Raw genomic sequence first — 20,036 nt, 5'->3', positions numbered from 1 at the left:
TCTTGTCAGACAACTATTGAAATGTGAAAAAATTGCATCTGGGACGAGCAGTGGCTGACCGGTAAAGAGGAAAAAAAGGACAAGAGAGCAGCTTTTCTTTTCTTAGCATTTGTATTGTTCTGTTCAGGAGTATACAGCACATAGAAAACAGTGACATTTTCCACCACATTAACATCTGTAAAACGGTTTGAAACCATTTATAGATGGTGCCTGAAATTGTTACATATAAAACATTACACTAATAATTAGACTCATCACTTATAACAATGTTTTAAAGTCTATACAAATAATTTTCCCCTTGAGTGAAAACCTCCTTATAGAATGTCAGCCTTGTCAACAGGGCAAAAAAATAAGATGTACACATAAAAGCTATCTTTTTGTTCCATGGCACTGTGTACACATTTAGCAGAAGGAAACTTCTGATTAGTATTTACAAAAACTAGGGTCAGTGGTTAGTCATGTATTATACACTGTTACACTGGAAGATTCAATATGATCCAAAATTGTGCTTTAGTATAAGATATATCAAATAAAAACTGCTATACAGGGTTAATTTAAAGAAATAGTTTGGCAATTTAGGTAATTCACTTAGTCGCTTCCTGCCAGCTAACATTCTTGTAGTAGCACCTCTAAAGCTCACAAACAGTTATATGATCATGTTGCTTTAAAGAGTACAAAAATGTAAAAAAAAAAAAAGGCAATTTGTTTTATTTTCAACACATTATTTATAATGCTTCCCAATATTTCTTCAATATGTGCTAAGCTAACCTGGTGTAGCTTTAAGATGACTGCACTTTAGAAATCCATTGAAATCCATTCAGTACCTACCATATCACTGCTGTTTCTTTGTTTATTGTGCTTATAATTACAGAATCCACCAGATGTTAGGATTACCTTTAATTTCTATATATGTGCCAACGTGTGCTTTAATGATGTATTTTGAGGTTATCATTATTTTGTAAGAAACTAGGTTATACAGGAGTTACACAAGCTCTGTGGTAACTATGTTCACAGTAAATGTTTTTAGTGTATAATAAGGTGGCTTTCATAAGGTAACTTTAAATAATGATGTATGTTCATTTGACAAAGTAAAGTCCAGTTGTATTGTGACTTTTAACAGTCACAATACAACTGGAATAAACTTTAGTAGTCAGTGTCATTAAACTCTCAAAGCGAAAAAGCAGAATTACTAAAATGTCAGACTTTTGCTTTAAAGGTACTTGTTGCAAATTCCTTTTTTGAAATCATTCTTCACGAAATAGAGAAAAAGAGAGAACTAAAGTTTAAGCAGGGCTGGACTACACTATGTGTAATACCAATTTCCACAACAAGGTGGTGTAGCAAGTCAGTGTAACGTACAACTCTATTTTGGGCATTTTCAGCCTATTAGTACAGTATAGAGAATAGACAGGAAAGTAGACTCAAACCCCTGGTCCCCTGCTTAAAAATGCTATTTGTAGGGGTACCCAGTGTAACCTACATTTAACCAAGCAAATAACTACGAGCACATTCTTATTTTCAACACACCTGCTGATCAAACGCTGCACCTTGGCGCTGCAAGTTTTCCTTAAATACCGGAGAGGGAGATTGCAAAAAGTACCTTTAAAGAGGTCGGCATGAAAGTTAGTGCTCATTGATCGGCACCGTCCTCCTTGAAAAAATAGCTTTTAAATACTTTGAGAAGAAAACGTACATTTACTGAATCTTTAAAGTGTATAGTGCAAAGCTATCAAAGTTAGTAGAGGCTTCTGGAGTTTCATTTGGGCAGTTTCCTGTAACATTAGGCAGATGCATTTCAAAAGCCCACCTATACTACAGTAGTACTAGCACTGACTATACACCTTCAATCAGTGCTAGCTTATTTTCCCTTAAGGGTGTCACTGGCTAATAAAAGATCATACAATAAATAACAAAATGCAACTTCATTATTAACCTTCAGTAACTTTCTACTGCATCGTTTGAAACATATCAACCTGTGGGAGACTAAACAGGAAAATGTGTTTATTCCTTATGTTGGAAAAAGCTGTTGAAACCTAACCATGAGATCTGTTTAGTAGCTTTTGATTAAGTTCCCCATTCGTCAAAATATTGCAGGCAACTTTTAAATTGTAAACTTTTAGGCATCTCAGGAAATGGTCCTTAAAAATCTCTTAGAAATAAGAACAATGTGAGATTATAATGAAAAGCTCAGCAGTTACTAAACAGACAGAATTGTGTTATTTAGTTAAGCAATGAAACTTTATACTGAAAAAAGTACATGTGAAGGTAAACCCATGCTTTGAAAAAAAGGTGCTGAAATTATTATTTTTTGGAAAGTACCATTTCCAAGGTCAAGATTGAACTATATCCATATCAGAAAATATTTACATTTTCAGCATTTAGGTTATTACTAGAACTTAGGTTGCTAAATTTGTTTAAACAAATTAAGTCAAAATTATTTTAAATATTAAACTGAACTATTTTAATTGGAAATCTGTGACAAATTTAAGAAAAAATATGAAATATTACAAGAAATAATATTATTTTATGATCACTTTTATCATAATATTTTATGATAAAGGGATCATGTTTTGAGAATAAGGGGTCGTGTGAGAATATGAGAATAAAGTTAAGAAAAAATATCTTACTATTATAATATAATATTAATTTGCTAAAGTAAATGCAACAGTCTAAGAAAACAACGTGCCGTAACATTTTGAAAATACACGCAATATTATGAAAATAAATTATTTAAGAAAAAAGAAATCTGCTTTTCCTTGTCAAAGCAGGAATGTGGATTTCACTGATATACAACTTAACGGCAAAGATTTAATATTGAAAAAAAAAATGAATCCACCTCATACACGGTTCAGAAATGGACATTCTTACTTTTTCACAATTCCTTGCATTACCATGTTAGATCATTTTGAAATCTCTGTGTATTCTTCAAGGATTCATGTGTTGTTGTGCTTTGAGCTTTGGGCCATTTAATATTAATTATATTTATTGCATCTAATTATGAAGAGAGCCCCGTTAAAAGTTTGCTTATACTTGCTGATGGCAAAGTAACCTGATGGCAGTATAATCACAGGTGATTTAAGATGGCACTGAACTGTTTCACTGTGTGATGAAGAGCATGTATGCTACACACTATTAATATGCAATAAATAAATAAAGCTGGCGTTCTGCAGTACGCCAGCTGTTAATTCGTTTTTTGTATTTATGCATTTCTTCAGCACCTGCCCCATATAGTGGTGAGGATGTGCATGGATTTTTTTTTCTTGTTTTAACTATATGTCCACCAAAACATTACAACTTTTTCAGTTTTATTATTATAATTACTTTTTCCCAAAAATATTTTTCCCTTTTTTATTAAAAGGGCTTTACAAAATATTGCTTTAAAACATAAAAAAAAGTTATGGCAGCATCAGTGTGATTGGTTTCTAGCGTCACACTGAGCTATGTGAAACAGAGTGGAGAGGTGCTTCATCTTCCCTTCATTCAACTGTGCTTCCCTTTGCTGACCATCAACAAATTCAGCCTAAGTTATTTTAGAGAAACTGAAATGCAAAACAAACATTAAAAATGACAAGTGCAGAGGACGGATTCCTTTTGTTATTAACATCAATATTGCACCAAAGCAGCATACAGTATTTGGACGAGCATTCTTCATGACACAGAATGGAGCTGCAGAGTAAAGGATTCAGACCAGGACAGTGGCTACTTCTGATATGCATAAATACGGTATAAAAATACATTATGGAAAAATTTGCAGCGGCTATATTCAGACATGTTGGGTTGGACTGTGGGAAAAAAGAGCAGGAGAGGAAACGGTGGTAACTGAACTTTTTATGGCGAGAAAGCAAAAGGAAGGGGAAGGAGAATAAAACACCTGGAGCCTCTAGAAGGTCTGATCATCATTGCAGGACTCTGTGGCATGTCCGAAGGCCTCGCAGATATCACAGTAGGGCCTTTCAACGGCAGGGTTGCCATGGTAGGTGGTGTGAGGTACAGAGTCGGGGCTCTGAGCCTGAGTGGGGCAGTCCTCTGTGTCGTGGAGGTCAAAGCAGTCACAGATGTCACAGAAGAGACGCGGGGTTGCCTTCTTCTCTCGCTTTGATATGCCTTCATCAAACCTACGTTATAGAGAAAAGCAAAAACACACAAGCTGTGGCCATGGGTTTTTATCTGAATATGTTGTATGTAAATCATTGTATACTACACTAGTGTTTTCCTAGTCTTTTTCCTTGAAAGTGTTAGACAACAATGTGATGAGTCAAGTGCGCTGGTGGTCCAGGAGCGGTTTTAATTGTTATGACCAGGGGTGCACATAAGTGGTCCGCAGGTGCACATTCGCTGTCAAAATAAAAGACCCGCACCAGATAAGAAGTTGCAACACGCGTTTGCGTACATAAGATTTTCTGGAGGAGGACAGACATTTGTTTAGAACTCTTAAAGATGTCAAAGAAGCAAGCTCCTTTAAGCAATTACTCTGGTGTTCCTCCACCTCCAAAGAAATGTCAGAAGGAGTCCGAACTGCAAAAGAAGCACGTATTCTCGGAAAAGTGGTTGCAGGAGGTGAGCTGGCTTCAAACAAATGATGAACGCACAGATGTGTGCAGAATATGCCGTGAAAATCCCACTCTAGCGGACAAAAACAGTGCCTTTTATATGTATGCAAACGCGCGTTGCAACTTCTTATCTGGTGCGCGTCTTTTATTTTGACAGCGAATGCGCATCTGCGGACCACTTATGTGCACCCCTGGTTATGATGCAGAAACAACACTTACACAGAGATATCTGATTGTGCATTTAACTCTGTGGTCTGCCATGAATGGAGTGAAGCCTGCAAGCTGATTTAGGGAGCCAACACAAACTACATTCATTCTTCTCACCTCTTATGCCAAACACACCTTCATATTTAGTGGTTTAGAAGAAAAATTCCCATCTCCAGGGGATTTTTTTTAAAACACTCTCCAGTCTTCTTACATAAAACATCTGCAAGGAGTGATGAGCTTAGATGCCCAAATTCTAACTTTTTTATGCTGCACTAATGAATCATTTCAAATGTCAGTTGTCTGTCTGAACTAAAAGCTTTGCTCAATTATAATAAGCGAGAACAGCAGAAAACTGACTACACAAGCAAGAGAGATTGATTGGCACTTTTGATTGAAAAACTAGTTAATTAGTCTAGCTGATCAATTCTAGATGATTTGTTTGTGCTCATTAGTTACATTTTTTTAACAGTATATTTCTTACCCATCAGTCCCGTCGTTACCATTGAACTCAGACAAAGCAAGCTTCTTCAATTTGATCTTCAGCTCCTCGTTCTTCCGCTGCAGGTCCACAATCACACTATTCAGGAAGTTGATCTGATGGAGAAAATCACACATATCTCCTCTTAAAGGACGCTGGGGGTCATGTGTGCAAACATTAACTGGAAACCGAGAATGAGATCAGTTCCGTTAGCGGCAAGTCTTACCTGTCCCTCTGCAAACTCCTTCTCTTCCCTCAGCTGCTCCAGAGCTGCATCACCTGCAAAAGTATGTCAAAGACAAGAAAAAGAGTCAACAAACTATTTTTTTGTATCTCGTCAGATACAAGACTGAGGTATTTTCTCACCAGAGGGTGGGAGATCCTTGTCTCCTTCCTCCAAGGCTTGTGCTCCCATAAGCCTTTGCTCTAGACTGTGAACGCGGCTCTGCAGCTGAGCTTTGTCTCTCTCTAGCGTTTCCACGGCTGACTGCAGGGTCTTGGCCATGGCGTTTTCTCCTCGCAGCACCGCGATCTGCCGATAGAGACAGACAAATACCTTACATATTTGGCATTACACAGGACAAATGTAGCGTGTCCAAGATACTGTAAGTTGAGCGTGAATACCTCATTCCTCAGAGTTTCTAATTCCCGGTCTTTGTCTGAGATTAAGGCTCCAGTGGATTTCTGGAAGTTTGTGTCCCCCTCTGATTCCACATTTGTGACAATTTCTCTGCAGAAAAATGTGTACAAGGAGTAAACAGTGAGAGGACTTTTTATTTCCAGTTTCTTGCTATTCTTTACTTGCACGCATTGTTTTCTATCTGATAGATAAGACTGTATCCATTTAACGGTGTGATTATTAATGTTAAATGTTGAGAGTCTAGACAAGAGCTTAAGATGATTCACAGTGTCATATGCACGCTTGAAATCAAGAAAAACAGCTGTAACATAACTGCTCTTGTCTAAGTATGATTTCACTCTCTCAACAAAAACAGCCGTTTCAGTTGAATGAAGAGTGCGAAATCCGAATTGCATAGGGTATAAACACGGATTGGAGTTAGTAGTGCAACGGATCACGGTTGATCCGTAATCCGAACCAATCCCACTCCACGGTTCGGCACGCAGGTGATCCGAAGATTCGAAAAAGAAGAAAAGAAAATATGTGTATGGTGGTCAGTCTGTCAAGCGGTAGTTATGGCCACCGCTAGCGGTCCAAGTGAAGGAGCAGAGGAGTTTGCGGGATTTAAGCAGCCCTTTGCTGCCCAATCCAACTGGGCTACAGCTATTACAAAAACTATTGGGGTGTTTAGCTGCAGACGGGAGGCCGTATTCCGTTGTGCAAAACAAGGGGTTTAAACTATGATGAACGTGCTTGAGCCACGCTATGATATCCCGTTGCGCGTCCACTTCAGTGACAAGATTGTTCCAAGCATGTATGAGCAGGAAAAGTTTAAAGTTGCGGCTGAACTATCCCAGGCATCTTCTGTTGCCCTAACTACAAATGGGTGGACCTCCAGGGCAACGGAAAGCCACGTGGCGGTGACCGCTCATTATATCACAGCGGAGTGGTAGATACAAAGCCCTGTACTGCCCTATAGATTAGATTAGATGAAACTTTATTAATCCCATGGGTTCCTCTGGGAAATTCAGTTTCCAGTAGCACAGCACCGACAGAAGTTGCAGAATGTGAGCAGAAATATACCACATATACACATATATAAATACAGAGAATACAAAAGGGATAAATAGAATAAATAGGAATAAGAATACAAGGGAACGGCACATTTCAAGTATTGTGAGTCTATTACACCGTTGGATATTAACAAAAACTATTGCACAGGGAAAAGGCACTACAGCTTACTTGTTCCCCCCTCCTTTGTCCCCGTTTCCCCTCCCTCTCCCCTCCAGCGAGGAGTTAAACAGTTTGATGGCGTGTGGGACAAAGGAGTTTTTAAGTCTGCTCGTCCTTGACTTTGGGAGAAGCAACCTCTCACTGAACAGACTCATCTGGCTGTTTATGGCCGTGTGCAGAGGATGCAGAGGATGCCCAGCACTGTCCATAATGTCCATATTGCACCCTAATTTATTTTTATATAAGTGTGTGGAATGAGTCTTGAGTTGAATGTTTTTTAATAGGCAAAAAATACTTAAATAAGTAAATGGCGAGTCAAATTTTTGTCTTTTTTTTCTATTTTTGCTGATCCGAAAATTGATCCGATCCGTGACTTAAAACCGTAATCCGATCCGAACCGTGAGATATTTGATCCGTTGCACAACTAATTGGAGTCATTAAGATGTTCGATGATAGAATTAGCAACCCACTTTTCTGCTATCTTTGAAAAGATAGGGAGTATGCTAATAGGTCGATAATTAGCAGGGTCTGATTTATCACCCGATTTCTAAATTGGTGTAACTTTTGCCACCTTCTAACTCAGAGGAACAACTGCCTGCGTGATTGATAAATTAATAAGATGAGTCACAGGCACTAAAAGACAAGATTTATAATGCTTCAAGGAATTGGTATCAAATCCAAACTCATCCCTTGCTTTAGAACTTCTTAATTTAGAGATTATATTTTCTACTTCATTTTCTGAATATTGAACTTTGAATCTTGAGAAGAAACATCCTCTTTGGTGTCGGTATTCCCAATATTTTGTTGAAGGTCACAAGAATTAGAAAATAATTGTGCAATTTCATTAATGGTACTTGGAAATGGAAAGGAAAAAAATCATTTAATTTAGTAGCGAGGCTGAGAGGCTCTGATACCAGTTCATTGGCAAATTTAAGTTCAAGGTCTTTATCAGCATTATGCTTACTGTTACCAAGGAGTTTGTTAATATTTTCCCAAATTAGCTTACAATTTCCTTTGGCACTATTAATTAGTCATGAAAAAATTTGCTTTTGCCATTCTCAAAGTTTGTGTGACTTTAATCCTTGCAGATATAAAATTTAATCGATCGGTATTTAATCCAGATTGTAACGATTTTTTAAGTAACTGGTCTCTGAGTCTCATAAGCTGTTTACACTCAGTATTAATCCGAGGCAAGGAATAAACTCATTTCTTTAAATGGCTCTCTTTCTGAAACTGTGACAAGACCCCTTTATAGCAGAATATTTATTAGTGTCATCACAGGATAGTATGCTAGTCCAATCAAAATTATTTAGAGCTACCATTAAATGTTGTTCTTGACTATTTGGAATAAATGTTTTTTTTATATTCATGCTTTTACTGACACATCTCAGTCGCTTGACGGAGGCGGTCGCACTTTCACCTTCTCCCTTATCTTTCCTGCTTGGCTTCTCATGTCTTTCGTATAGTCTTGCTTATTCTCTAACCCTAACAGAGTCTCCCAGACTTGTTCTCTAAAAACATAAAGAAGAATTATGGATTTGATCAACTGGTCCCTTAAAGGAATTGACACCCTCCTGGGCTTGGGAGAGCCCGATTGTCCTGCAGAGACGTTTGCTGCCAGATACTTGATGGTCGGTTGCGTCGTGTGTCTGGCGACACTCTCGATGGAGGACTTTGAATGACATCTACCAATTTGGAACTACGGTAACAGAGTTCTAGCTGATTGGAGCTGGCTTGGACCTGGCTTATCGAAGAATAAGAAGCGGCTACAGCTGTTCAAAATACCACAAGGGTTGCCGACATGATAGACGATGGGCAGGGCTGTGAGTACTCAGACTGTGTTTTTTTTTTAAAACGCAATATGGATAACATCTTGGAGAAGCTCATGGCTCTGCTATATAGATAACATCTTGAAGAAGAACAACGGGAATTGAGAGACCTGGTGGCCAGTGACGGACATTAGACCAACTGTAAAATTGGAAGCAGTTTGTTCGCACTAACCAAAACAACTACCATCTTCATCTCATGTGGCCCCCCTGGCGCCAGCTGGATGCTCATAACAATTCTCCCTAGATAATAAGACTGTTTGTTATGACTCTCTCCCTCCTCATTCAAGGTCACCCGCGTCGACCGAAGATTGTTGACTTTTGCTTAACCAGGTGAAGGGACACTTTCTCTCGGTTGAACACGGAACACAAACACACCGATGCACATATACGCATGTACACTGACACAGACCTACACTCACCCCCCCACCCCCTCCTTACGCCTTCAAAGCTTATGTCTTCCATGTTGTGAGATGTGATGATTCATGTGCTGAGGTGTTTTTTTCTGTTCTCAAACCGATCTCCCTGTTGGAGCTCAGTCTGGGGGGAGTTCTTTTTTTCTCCTCATCTTTCCTCATGTTGTGCATTTTCCATTGTTGTTTGGTTCCAGGTTGCTGCTCGTGCGGCTGACCGGCCAGCTACCTAGCCTGACCTGTCTCCCCAATGGGATGTTTGTGTATTGTATGTACGGTCGGCAAGGTCAGTCTCTTAATTGCCCCTTGGGGATAAATAAAGTCTTCTGAATCCTGAATCATTGTTTTACCATTGTTGGAAATGAGTTATTATCCTTGTCATGTTGCCCTGTGAGGTCTGTGTTTTGTAATTGTTTTTACCAGTTTTAGAACTTAGTACTTGGACACATGGCAAATAAGTGTTTCAGTAAAGCACTGGTTCAACTTCTGTTGTTTGAAAAATGTGATATATAGATAAAAATGACTTGACTTGACTTGACTATGCTCACATTTGTCCAAAGGACATTGTTCCAGAAGTTTTGCAGTTTGTTCATATGCAACTTTGCAAAGCTCTCTTTATAGAGAGAAGCTTTCTTCTGGCAACCCCTCCGAACAAGTGCAGTAATCGTGCTGTCATGAACTTTAATATTTCCCATGTAAACTGGGGCTTTCAGAGTCTTAAAGATGTAGCACCTGAATAACCATCTTAGCTGTATTTTAGCAGATTTTATCGCCGATTGCCAAAAAACACTTACAACAGAATAGTGGCAACCAGCTGACACTCCGGCAACATATCCATTCCAGCAGTCTTGACAAACCAAAGAGAAGGAGAGCAGTTTGTTTCACTGAATCATCTCTCATGTCTCTTAATGTTTACTTGAAAACACTCTCTCCCGCCACATCCATTATTTCTGCTCTAATTGTATGCAACCTTGCCATTCCCCTCAAGCCAAAACTGCAGAGCTGCCAGTTCATCTTTACATCTTACATCTTTTTGACTTCACTTCACTCTGATCCTCACTCTGATCTTACACCACATATTTGTCTTTGATGTTAGACTGTGCCTTTCACTCGGAACTTAAGTCACTGGTCTCCATAAGTGGTGGGATGTTTTAATATCCTGATCACTAAAAACACAGTGTTTCTGTTTATGACTGGCACAGGGCCACAGAAGTGATATTCACAGCTTCTTTTGTTTCAAGACTTAGACAAGGCTTAAAATAAGACCAAACAGCGTCACAGTAAATAGATGAAGGAACTAAAATTACATTTTAAAAAAATCAAATGGTATCCAACTAAGAGCAAATCTGGGAATACTAAAAGAAAAAACACAGTACTAATGCAACGTGGCCTGGAACTAAATCCCAAAGTGACATATTCATATTGCTTGGTTTACCTGACTATAAGTCTAATATCCAAAGATATTCAGTTGAGTTTCTTTTTTTATTTAAACAAAGAGTGCTCTTATGTCTTATGATTTGAAAGATTCAGAGGTTGCTCTTCTGCTTTTGTAATAGTCATATCTTTGTCCATTTATTTATTTTTTATACTCTATGCTGTACAATCCTTCCATTTTCTTAACGGTTTATCCACTTCAGGGTTGGTTGGAGCCTATCCTAGTTTTCATGGGACCAAAGGGATGTTACACCCTGGACAGATCACCAGGTTCCTCACTGGACTAATGCAGATACATAGACAACCTTTCACACCTAGGGCCGTTTACGACGAGTTCATGTGCATGTTTTTGTACTGAGCACCTGGAGAGAACCCATGCAGTCACATGTAGATCGTGCATATGCCACTGGACAGCCAAACTGGGTGGTTATTTCAAACCCAGGGCATTTTTGCTGTGAGGCACAGTGCCAAGGATCCCAGCATTATGCTGCCCCTGGTCGTTTGACCAGAACATTAATATGAAAGATAATGACTAGAGGAGGACTTTGTTCATAGTGAGTCTCTCAAATAGATAGCAATCAAGTCTTTCTAGATGCAAGTCTGTCTCCTCAGGAGTAATCTTAAAACCTCTCCTCTCAGTTATGTGGGGAGTTATTTGCACTTTTTAAAACTAATCTCTAATAATCTCAATTTTAAGTGGTGAACAGGACATAAAAACTGCAAGTATAAAATTACCAGTTGACTCTGATAAAAACTTCTTAAAGCTAGTTGTTTTCTGAAGAAAACATCCAGATGTGCAAAAATGACATTGGTCACACAGCCTCTTATATCCTGATGATCAGAGATCAATCCTGCACTCATAGCTGTTGACCGAGTATGAAGCTGGAGCCAACAATCAGTTAGTCAGCAAGTTACTTGGTTACAATCTCTTATTATACTTCTTTTTTCCCAGTCTTTAATTAAACCTTCAGCAACAAACCAGCAAATTACAACCAGAGAGATTTTGATTTTTATCTACAGACTTTCACACCAAGTTTCACACTTTAGCTCTTCATCAGCTCTGTTACCAGGACTACAATACAGATGTAACGCTGGCTCATCTCCGATAAGAAAAAACAGTCCAGCAGTCAACAGAGGTATGTGTGTAAGTACAGAAGGGAGTCCCATTAGAGGAACCACGTCACATTAAAGCTACCCTCCAAATCTCCAAAGGAATCAATCTCCTAATGTCAATATTTGAATAATCAACCAGCACTTAAGGAACGAAAACGTTATAATACTGTGGTTTTATTTCTGGTCATTCCTGATAATGACTTCAGAAGCTGTTTAGTGTTGTTTTGATGGCTTTGTGTGTATCTTTGTTTAGCTGCTTGTTGTTATAGCTACTGTGTTGTGCTAGTTTATAGTTGAAGAGTTAAAGGGGACCAAGTGTGTTCATTTTCACATTGAGTTCATTGTATTCTTGAACTCTACTAAAGTAGGGTTGCATGAGTCATACTTTCATACATATTCATATCAATTAATGATTATTTATGTTATAGAGGAATTTGGTGCTGCCCCTCATCTTTGGGAAACAACTAATTTTTCACTTTTTAAAAATGAGTTAAATGGTTATTTGCTAAAAAATGAAAGACATGACATCATTATTGATGTTGGCTGTAGTCTTTTATAGGTTGTTACATCAGTTTTAGATGCATCAGCAGAGGAATTACTGAGAGATACAGTGACGAACACTATAACATTCTATGTTCAATGTTTAAAAACTAAACAGGAAAATATATTAAAAAGTCAGAAAATCAACATTCAAAATTTGAAGCACATATTTCATAGTATCTAACCTGGTCTTCATGTCTGGCTGCTGACTGCTGCGATCCTCGTTGTGCTGAGGCGTAAACACACACACAGACAAAATATAGAAGTATTTAAATAGAATCTAAACCCGTCTTAGCTTCAACAATTTAGTCACAGCAGGAGATAAAACCTCATTAGGCCAAAACCCTGATCTCTAACAGGATAAAGGAAAAGCATTTACATAATAAGAAAGTTAAAAAGGTCAATACCTCATCAGGATGCTGAGACTTGTGGGATGCCAGCTTCAGCTCCTCACTAGGGAAAGAAAAGACAATTCACACATTTGAGGGCTGCACTAAAGGCAGTGTAGTCGGGTCCCAGTGATGTCTGTGTCACCAACACTGCTATATGCTTAAATCTGGTGATTCCCAGATATTCGCATCTGTTAACATCTCACCTATACAAACCCAAGTAAGCATATCCAATACACATCTGGCTAAATATTCTAATGCTTAATGACTTTGTACTGCTACAAGAATCATTACTGATATACACAACAAATATATTAGAGGCTATTTTTGTAAATGATGAAATGATGAATACATTTCAATTAGGGGTGCAACGATACTCGTATCGATATTGAACCGTTCGATACAGTGCTTTCGGTTCGGTACGCATATGAATTGAACAATACAAAATTTTTAATTTATTTTATCAACTTTTCTTCTGACGATGCTGTCTGTGTTGAGAGCTCAGTGCATCTGCGTTCGACTACTTCGCCTAGGCTGCACTGTCGAGCGCAGATCCACTGAGCGCAGCGCAAGCTAGCAAGGCAGAAGCTAAGCTCGTTGCAACATGGCAAATTGAACCTCCCCCACCCTCATTCACATCTGGCCTTTGGAACTATTTTGGTCTTCATGTGAAGTATGACTCTGAAGGTAAGCGCGTCATGGACAAAAGTAAAACAGTATGTCGGATGTGCCACGCAATGCTCAATTACATGCGTGGGAACTACTGCGTTAGCGCAGTTTGCTCGTTAACGTGTTGACGCCGTCGAGCCCCACGCACGGGGCGATTCGCGGTAGCTCGTTAACAGAGATTTGCCGTGTTGTGGCGTTAATGTCATTTCAGATTAACGCTGACAGCACTAGTGGGAACAAAATGAATATGACTGCACATTTACGCCGACATCATCCTAGTGCAAAGACAAGTGGAAGCAGACAAAAACAACAAGCACACATGCTACAAACTTTACCCGAGTCATTTAGACAGCCGTTAGCACATGATTCTCCTTATGGGGACCTGATATGTTTAATATGCTACTGAGAGTATACCCCAGAAGAAGCGTATAGTATAGCTTTTATTTTGGAAAGAGCCATTTCTATGTAATAAACTCTCTTTTCCAAAGATGAGTGATTTCTCGATCAGATAGATTTATTTTTTTATTACTTTGTTGTTTCAGCAACATTAAATATAAAAACTGTACTTTTGAGTTAAATATATATATTTATAATTTTAATAAATGACAAATTAAAAAAGCATGAACATTTTTTGTATCGAAAAAACATCGAACCATGACACCAAAGTATCGAACCGAACCGAACCGTGAATTTTGTGTATCGTTGCACCCCTAATTTCAATGATGAAATGTTCATGTTGAGCACCCATTAGTTCCCTTCAACTCTCAAAAGACACAGATGTCCTTGCCAGCTGACACTCCCTAATCTAAAGACTATAATATGATCACACAACATCTAAAGTAAAGAAAAGCACACAGGGGTTATTAGGAGACATTCATATTGCTGTTTGTTTTATAAGCTGTACATGTTCTCCCATTAAATCGCATCTCTCTACAGGAGATGCACTGACCAAGCAGCCAACCCAAATGGTGATTGAGAGCTACATATGGCATCAACCAGAGGCAACAGGCTTGATTCTGAGGCTAATGTGAAAGTACATTAAAGTGCAAAGCCACTGATGGATCTTGACCTGAAAATAATAAAGCCAATGTGAAATTGCTAAAAGCTGATTATATGCTAGCAGTCAAAAATCAACACCTTCCATCATAACAACTGTATGACTCACCAGTTTGGATTGTTAACAATTAACAACACAGACAGTTGTAGCTGATTACTATTTGAAATTTCCAGATACTGAGTGAGCCAAAATTTTGAGAAGATAACCCATTTTTTTAGAGAATAGTTTTCAACTTAGTCTAATTTGAATGTGGCTGACATTTACATTTGCACACATCTCTGTGTGGTAAATCATAGAAAAGTTCAGGGCTGGAGTTAATGTGTAGAAACAGCTACAAAGAGCTTAAGTATTACATCATATTCAGGCCATCTTCTTTTCTACAAACTTCAGTGCAGTCTTTCATTGGTCGTGCTGAGAAACCAAAAAAGTATGTCCCTAAGAACACACTGGCCTCCACTACAGGAACTGCAGTTATGTGCAGTTTGTGTAAACACTAGGGGTGGGGGAAAAAATCGATACTGTGTAGTATCGTGATATTTTGTTTGCTAATAATGTATCGATACAGGGACAGCAGAAATCGATATTTTGTTACAAAAAAAGGTTTTTGTGCTCTGACTTCAGAGCATGTTGATCCTTTTTCTGAGCAAGAATCCTGACACTGTCCAAATGTGTTTAACTTTTTTTATGGCAGCAATAAACATGACAGTTTACTTATTTTAATTTAAGACATGTTTTATTTTAATTAAGTTTAAAACTTTTTTATTTAATATAAAATTATATTTTGTTTTAATTTACTTTCAAATTCTTCAGTTGCTGAATGGGCTGCATAGTTTTCATATTGCATAGTTCAGAATAGCTATAATTGTACCAGATGGTTGCATTCAGTTAAGTTGGACTAGACTGTAATACAAACCGTTCAGTTTGTCAACAATAAAACTGACTGAAATGAGAGAAAGACTGAGTGCGAGACTTTGATATTAGATAAAATGAATATTGATAAAGTTTACCTTTATGTACAGAATCTGAATATTGCAAAATATTTCTAAAAATTGCAATAATATTGTATCATGCGTTAAGTATTGTGATAATATCGTATCGTGGGATGTATGGTGATTCCCACCTCTAGTAAACACCTCACTAACTCCTTTTTCTATTCTTTACTGATTACAAAAATCTCTACAGCAGTGTCCAGCTGTTATTCAGACATGTCTGAGCCAACTATGAAAACTCAACTTGCTCATGGACTCAGCTTTTCTACCCAGCTGTGATATTTGGACAATTGTTATTTTCCTATTTCTGAATTAGAATTCTGAACTTTCAGTTCATGTCTATAACTGTCACTAAATAAGAGATATCTGTAAAAATGCTCAGTGGATCTTAAAAAAAAGTTAATCATTACTTCAAATGGATTGTTTCAAAACACGATGGATTTATATTTGGAAACCATTCTCAGACTTTAGAAAAGCTATTTCTATGTCTGTGATGTCTGAGCAGGGACGATCAGAGAGTGCTGTTTGCCCCTCCCACAAAAGCAGCACAGAAAATTTTCAGAAGCTCTTTCACGAACCTAGCTCTCTGGGCCTGGGTGAGGCTTTAACATATTAATGGTCATGAAGTTAGCAGTACAAATATAGGGAGGTAGAGGGCCACCACAGTTTAAGATGTTTTGATGTATGCTCAATCATCCAGGTAAGTAAATCCCAAAAGGTTGATTCTGTTCATCTAGATGTACGATTTTCAGTGAGAGAAACGTTTCGTCACTCATCCAAGTGACTTCTTCGGTCTCTGAAATCTCTTTTGGGAGGCACAGTTCAAGATATTGACAGTATAAAGGATGAACCGCCACCGTGACGTCATTTTCGAAAATGTACATAATCTATGTTAAGATATTCTCTGATATAAAGAGATCAGGCTTAGTTTAGTTTAGCTCAGTAGATTTAGCTTACATACAAAATACAACTAAAATGAACAGCCCTCTGTGCCAAGAGCAATGGCCACTGACCACTGACCTGACTTCAGTGTAAACTGAATGTGAGATTGTCAGTGTACATTATATTCTGTATATACAGACAATTTTCATACAGCCATGATTGTGATGAAACCGATCTCTGACATTTATTAGTTTAGTAGTTTCTGAAAAAATAACCAAAAAAGTCAAACATTTTGCACAACAATCCTAAATCTTAAAGTAGTGAAACGTGATGAGCTAATCTACATATTAGCTCTCATCACTTAGAAAGACACGTGTTGTTCTGTGTCTGCTGCCTACATTCACTCATGGCACAGTCCTATTTTAAAGGAGTAGTTTATATACTGTAGTGCTATACAACTAACCTACCTACACTACACTATTTGACTATATAAAAAAGACAGCAGCATAGACAGTGTTGTCAGGGAATTTATGAATCTGGATATTTTTGGATGCCGGAACTAAATGATTCGTTCAGGAAAATGAGTTTAGCCCCATGTGGGTCATTCTTAGGATTTGTGTCAAAGTTAAAACTCTGAAGCTATGTGTGACTAATAGCCCAATCACAGCACCATCTGGGTGAAATATTTAGCTGTCTGCAGTATAATTACATTCCCCATGCCTCTATAGCATCCTGCACTCTAACACAACAGTGCGCTCCACTGTGCAGTTCTTTTTGCATATTCTGTGTTCAGAGGACATCACAAACCTCTCGTCTCAGTTCCAGTTGTGCTTTGTGTTAGGTACTAATTATTCATTTTAACATGCTAAAATAATTAAATGAGATGAGGAAAATGTCAACATTTCACCTGCTAAATATCAGCAGGTTAGCACTGTCACTGTATGTTGGTATGCTCACACTGGGATCTATCCTACCCAACAAGGTGCAATGACTTGGATTTTACTTGCTACACAGTGAGACCTGGGTTGTACACTTACGCGGGCAAAATTGTGGGCAAATGTAATCAGTTGAATAACAGCAAACTATTTTTTTGTCATTGTTAACAATAGAATATCTATTCTAAATGATATTTCTAAATTCTAATTCTACAATACTTTTTTTAGATAGTAAAAAATAGGGCATGATGTAAAATGAGTTTACCACTCCTGCTTTAGATAAAAGACAGACAGACCCTGCTTACAGATCTAAATATCTTTTGCTGCCTTCACACTGCAGGAAATCAATGATTATTTAAATGCATGATCACTTTAATTCATATTCCACATAAAGCACAATTTGATCTCAACTGGACTGGATCATTAAAACGGCTGCATACTTGCCTAAAACCTGAAAAAATGTATTCTTTCTCTTAGTGTAAAGACATACAGAAGTACACTCTGAAGACATACATATTCTCACATAATGAGCCATCTATTTACAAGAAAGAACAGCCTGAAAAATAAGTGACATGTCTCATGTAGTGTGTCTGCTGTCAAGAGTGTTATTTCAAACAAGACTATGACTGAATTCTTTCTTCACAAAGCTAATTTTGATGCTGATTTCAGACAATCATCTCTCGCTTTCATGAATCCCACAGCTGTGACAAATATAAACATCATCTGAACTGTTTATTTATACTGCAAATCCAATTTTCTGCACTCTTCCATAACGCAGGTGGCCTACAGCTGAGTTCTCTACCTTAACACCCCCTGTGTGACCGTTTTAACAGTAAAAGAAAAAGTGAAAGAAACGAAAGCATAAAAAAATATGTAAACCAAATGAAGTTAATGAACAATATTTTTGGCCTTCAAAGATAAAATTACAGCAGCACCAAAATAACACAATCATGACACGTATGTGAGCTACAATGTTTACAGCTGTTCTTTCATAGCACAAAGCCACCTTGTTTCCGTACAAGCCTGAAAACCCTCTCTCTCGCTGTCTCTCTCTCTCTCTCACACACACACACACACAGAACACACACGCACATGCTGATGTCACAACAAGAGAAATAGCCATGTCGGAGCCAGGCGGTCCTAGGAGGAGAGGAGGGATTACATAACAGGAGCAGAGTGAGGAAGGACATGCCTCAAAAAGGATGGCGGAAAACATTGTTGGGACAAGGCGGGGTGGAGGTGGAGGGAAAGAAAATGTAAAACAACAATATAAGACTGTAACATGAATCATCCATTTAGAGAGCTTTTATTTTCAATTATTTAGGCAAAGGCAGAAAAAAAAGACAAAATTGTGCTTGAGGAGACCGGAACCGTTACACTGTAACTGATGTCATTTGTTGACATTTTTCATCTCCATTTGCTGCCTCTACATGCTACATATTGATGACTATAATCCAGCCAGTTAAATCCATCTGGAGCTCTGACATTGCAATTTAAGGGTTCTGATGACTCAAGGGGACGTGTGGCAGGATGATGTAAAGGCTCCAAAAACACACGCATAGACACACTACATATTTACACATGTACACAGAGGTACTTGACAGCTTGAGAGAAACGCAAGCTCTATAAATAGAGCTCAGCGGCAGACTGGAACTTCACCAGAAACAAAAAAAAGAAAAGAAAAGAAAAGAAAAAAAATGCCATAAGAAGAGAGAATACTTTTATCCTGAATCAAAAGCACCATGTTTCAGCTTACAATCAAAGATTTACTGCTGAGTCAGTGCAAATGAAAGACTTTCCACATCTACATGTGAACACCGAACACATAGAAGGAATTAATAATGTAGATAACACGCTGTAAAAAAATGTCCAATTTTAATTCAGATAATGCTTTAAATGAACTTGAGCAGAGAAAAGTCAAGATATAAGGATCATGTGGCTAAGCTTCATGATGCTGCATGACAGTGCCATTTTCACTATTTCATATATATCACACACACAGCTTCTCTACTATTTTTGGAGGAAGGGGTTGATTATTATTTCCATGTTCAATCAGTTCAATCCCAGGAGATGATGTAAATCCCATCAGAAAAGGCAGCTGTCATAAAACATCTGCCGAATCAAACATGCGGAGCTACCTGCTGTGAAGACCCGATGTAAATGAGCAAGCAGCCAAAAGTTGACATGTGAGATTACTGTGTCGACAAAACTGCAGATTCAATCAAGATATTTCAGGATCACATTTTGTGACATTTTTAAGTATAGTTAAGGCCTTAATTTTGCATAAATGGCTCTCAGACTTTTTCAGCATATGTGAAGACACACCGTCAAAAACATTGCAAACATATACATCCAGAAATGTAAAAACCATAACATGGATTGTACAGTTAAGGATCTCAAACCTGAATAATGAATGCACACTCAATCTAAATTTCCAGTCAGGTGTCATGATTCAGGAATGTTTAATAGAAGGAGTACTACGCAAATGGGCTTTCTTTGCTGTGTTTCTAAACAGTATTGTACATTGTCCTCCACATCCATTATCACACAACAGCATGTTCTGACTAATTGTACTTTCCACAACAATTTAGAGCATATTTACAAGTGGAAGCATCTCTCTAGAGAGTTACACGTTGCCAATTCAACAGCACATTTGACATTTCAGCTATAAAAATAAAAGTATTTTTGACTCGTTAAGGTAA

General features: G+C 38.0%; 1 protein-coding gene across 3 annotated transcripts in view; it reads right to left on the bottom strand.

Moving 5' to 3' along the window:
- Window positions 1–92: 92 nt before the first annotated feature.
- clip1b (CAP-GLY domain containing linker protein 1b) overlaps window positions 93–20,036 on the bottom strand; it is a 47,669-nt gene continuing 27,725 nt past the window's right edge. For 2 of the 3 annotated variants that reach the window (XM_084935928.1, XM_084935930.1), the window contains 7 exons: window positions 12,821–12,866; window positions 12,599–12,642; window positions 5,860–5,965; window positions 5,602–5,767; window positions 5,462–5,514; window positions 5,239–5,351; window positions 93–4,115 (listed from right to left, as the gene is read on the bottom strand). In XM_084935928.1, the coding sequence (XP_084792054.1) occupies window positions 3,881–4,115; window positions 5,239–5,351; window positions 5,462–5,514; window positions 5,602–5,767; window positions 5,860–5,965; window positions 12,599–12,642; window positions 12,821–12,866 (763 nt within the window). In that variant the 3' untranslated portion in view covers window positions 93–3,880. The remainder of the gene's footprint in view (window positions 4,116–5,238; window positions 5,352–5,461; window positions 5,515–5,601; window positions 5,768–5,859; window positions 5,966–12,598; window positions 12,643–12,820; window positions 12,867–20,036) is intronic. The other variant, XM_084935929.1, reaches the window with a different exon arrangement.

The sequence above is a fragment of the Perissodus microlepis genome, chromosome 7 (genome assembly GCF_051167445.1).
Source record: "Perissodus microlepis isolate ML-2025 ecotype Zambia chromosome 7, ASM5116744v1, whole genome shotgun sequence".
NCBI lineage: Eukaryota > Metazoa > Chordata > Actinopteri > Cichliformes > Cichlidae > Perissodus > Perissodus microlepis.
This window is presented reverse-complemented; position numbering and strand designations above follow the sequence as displayed.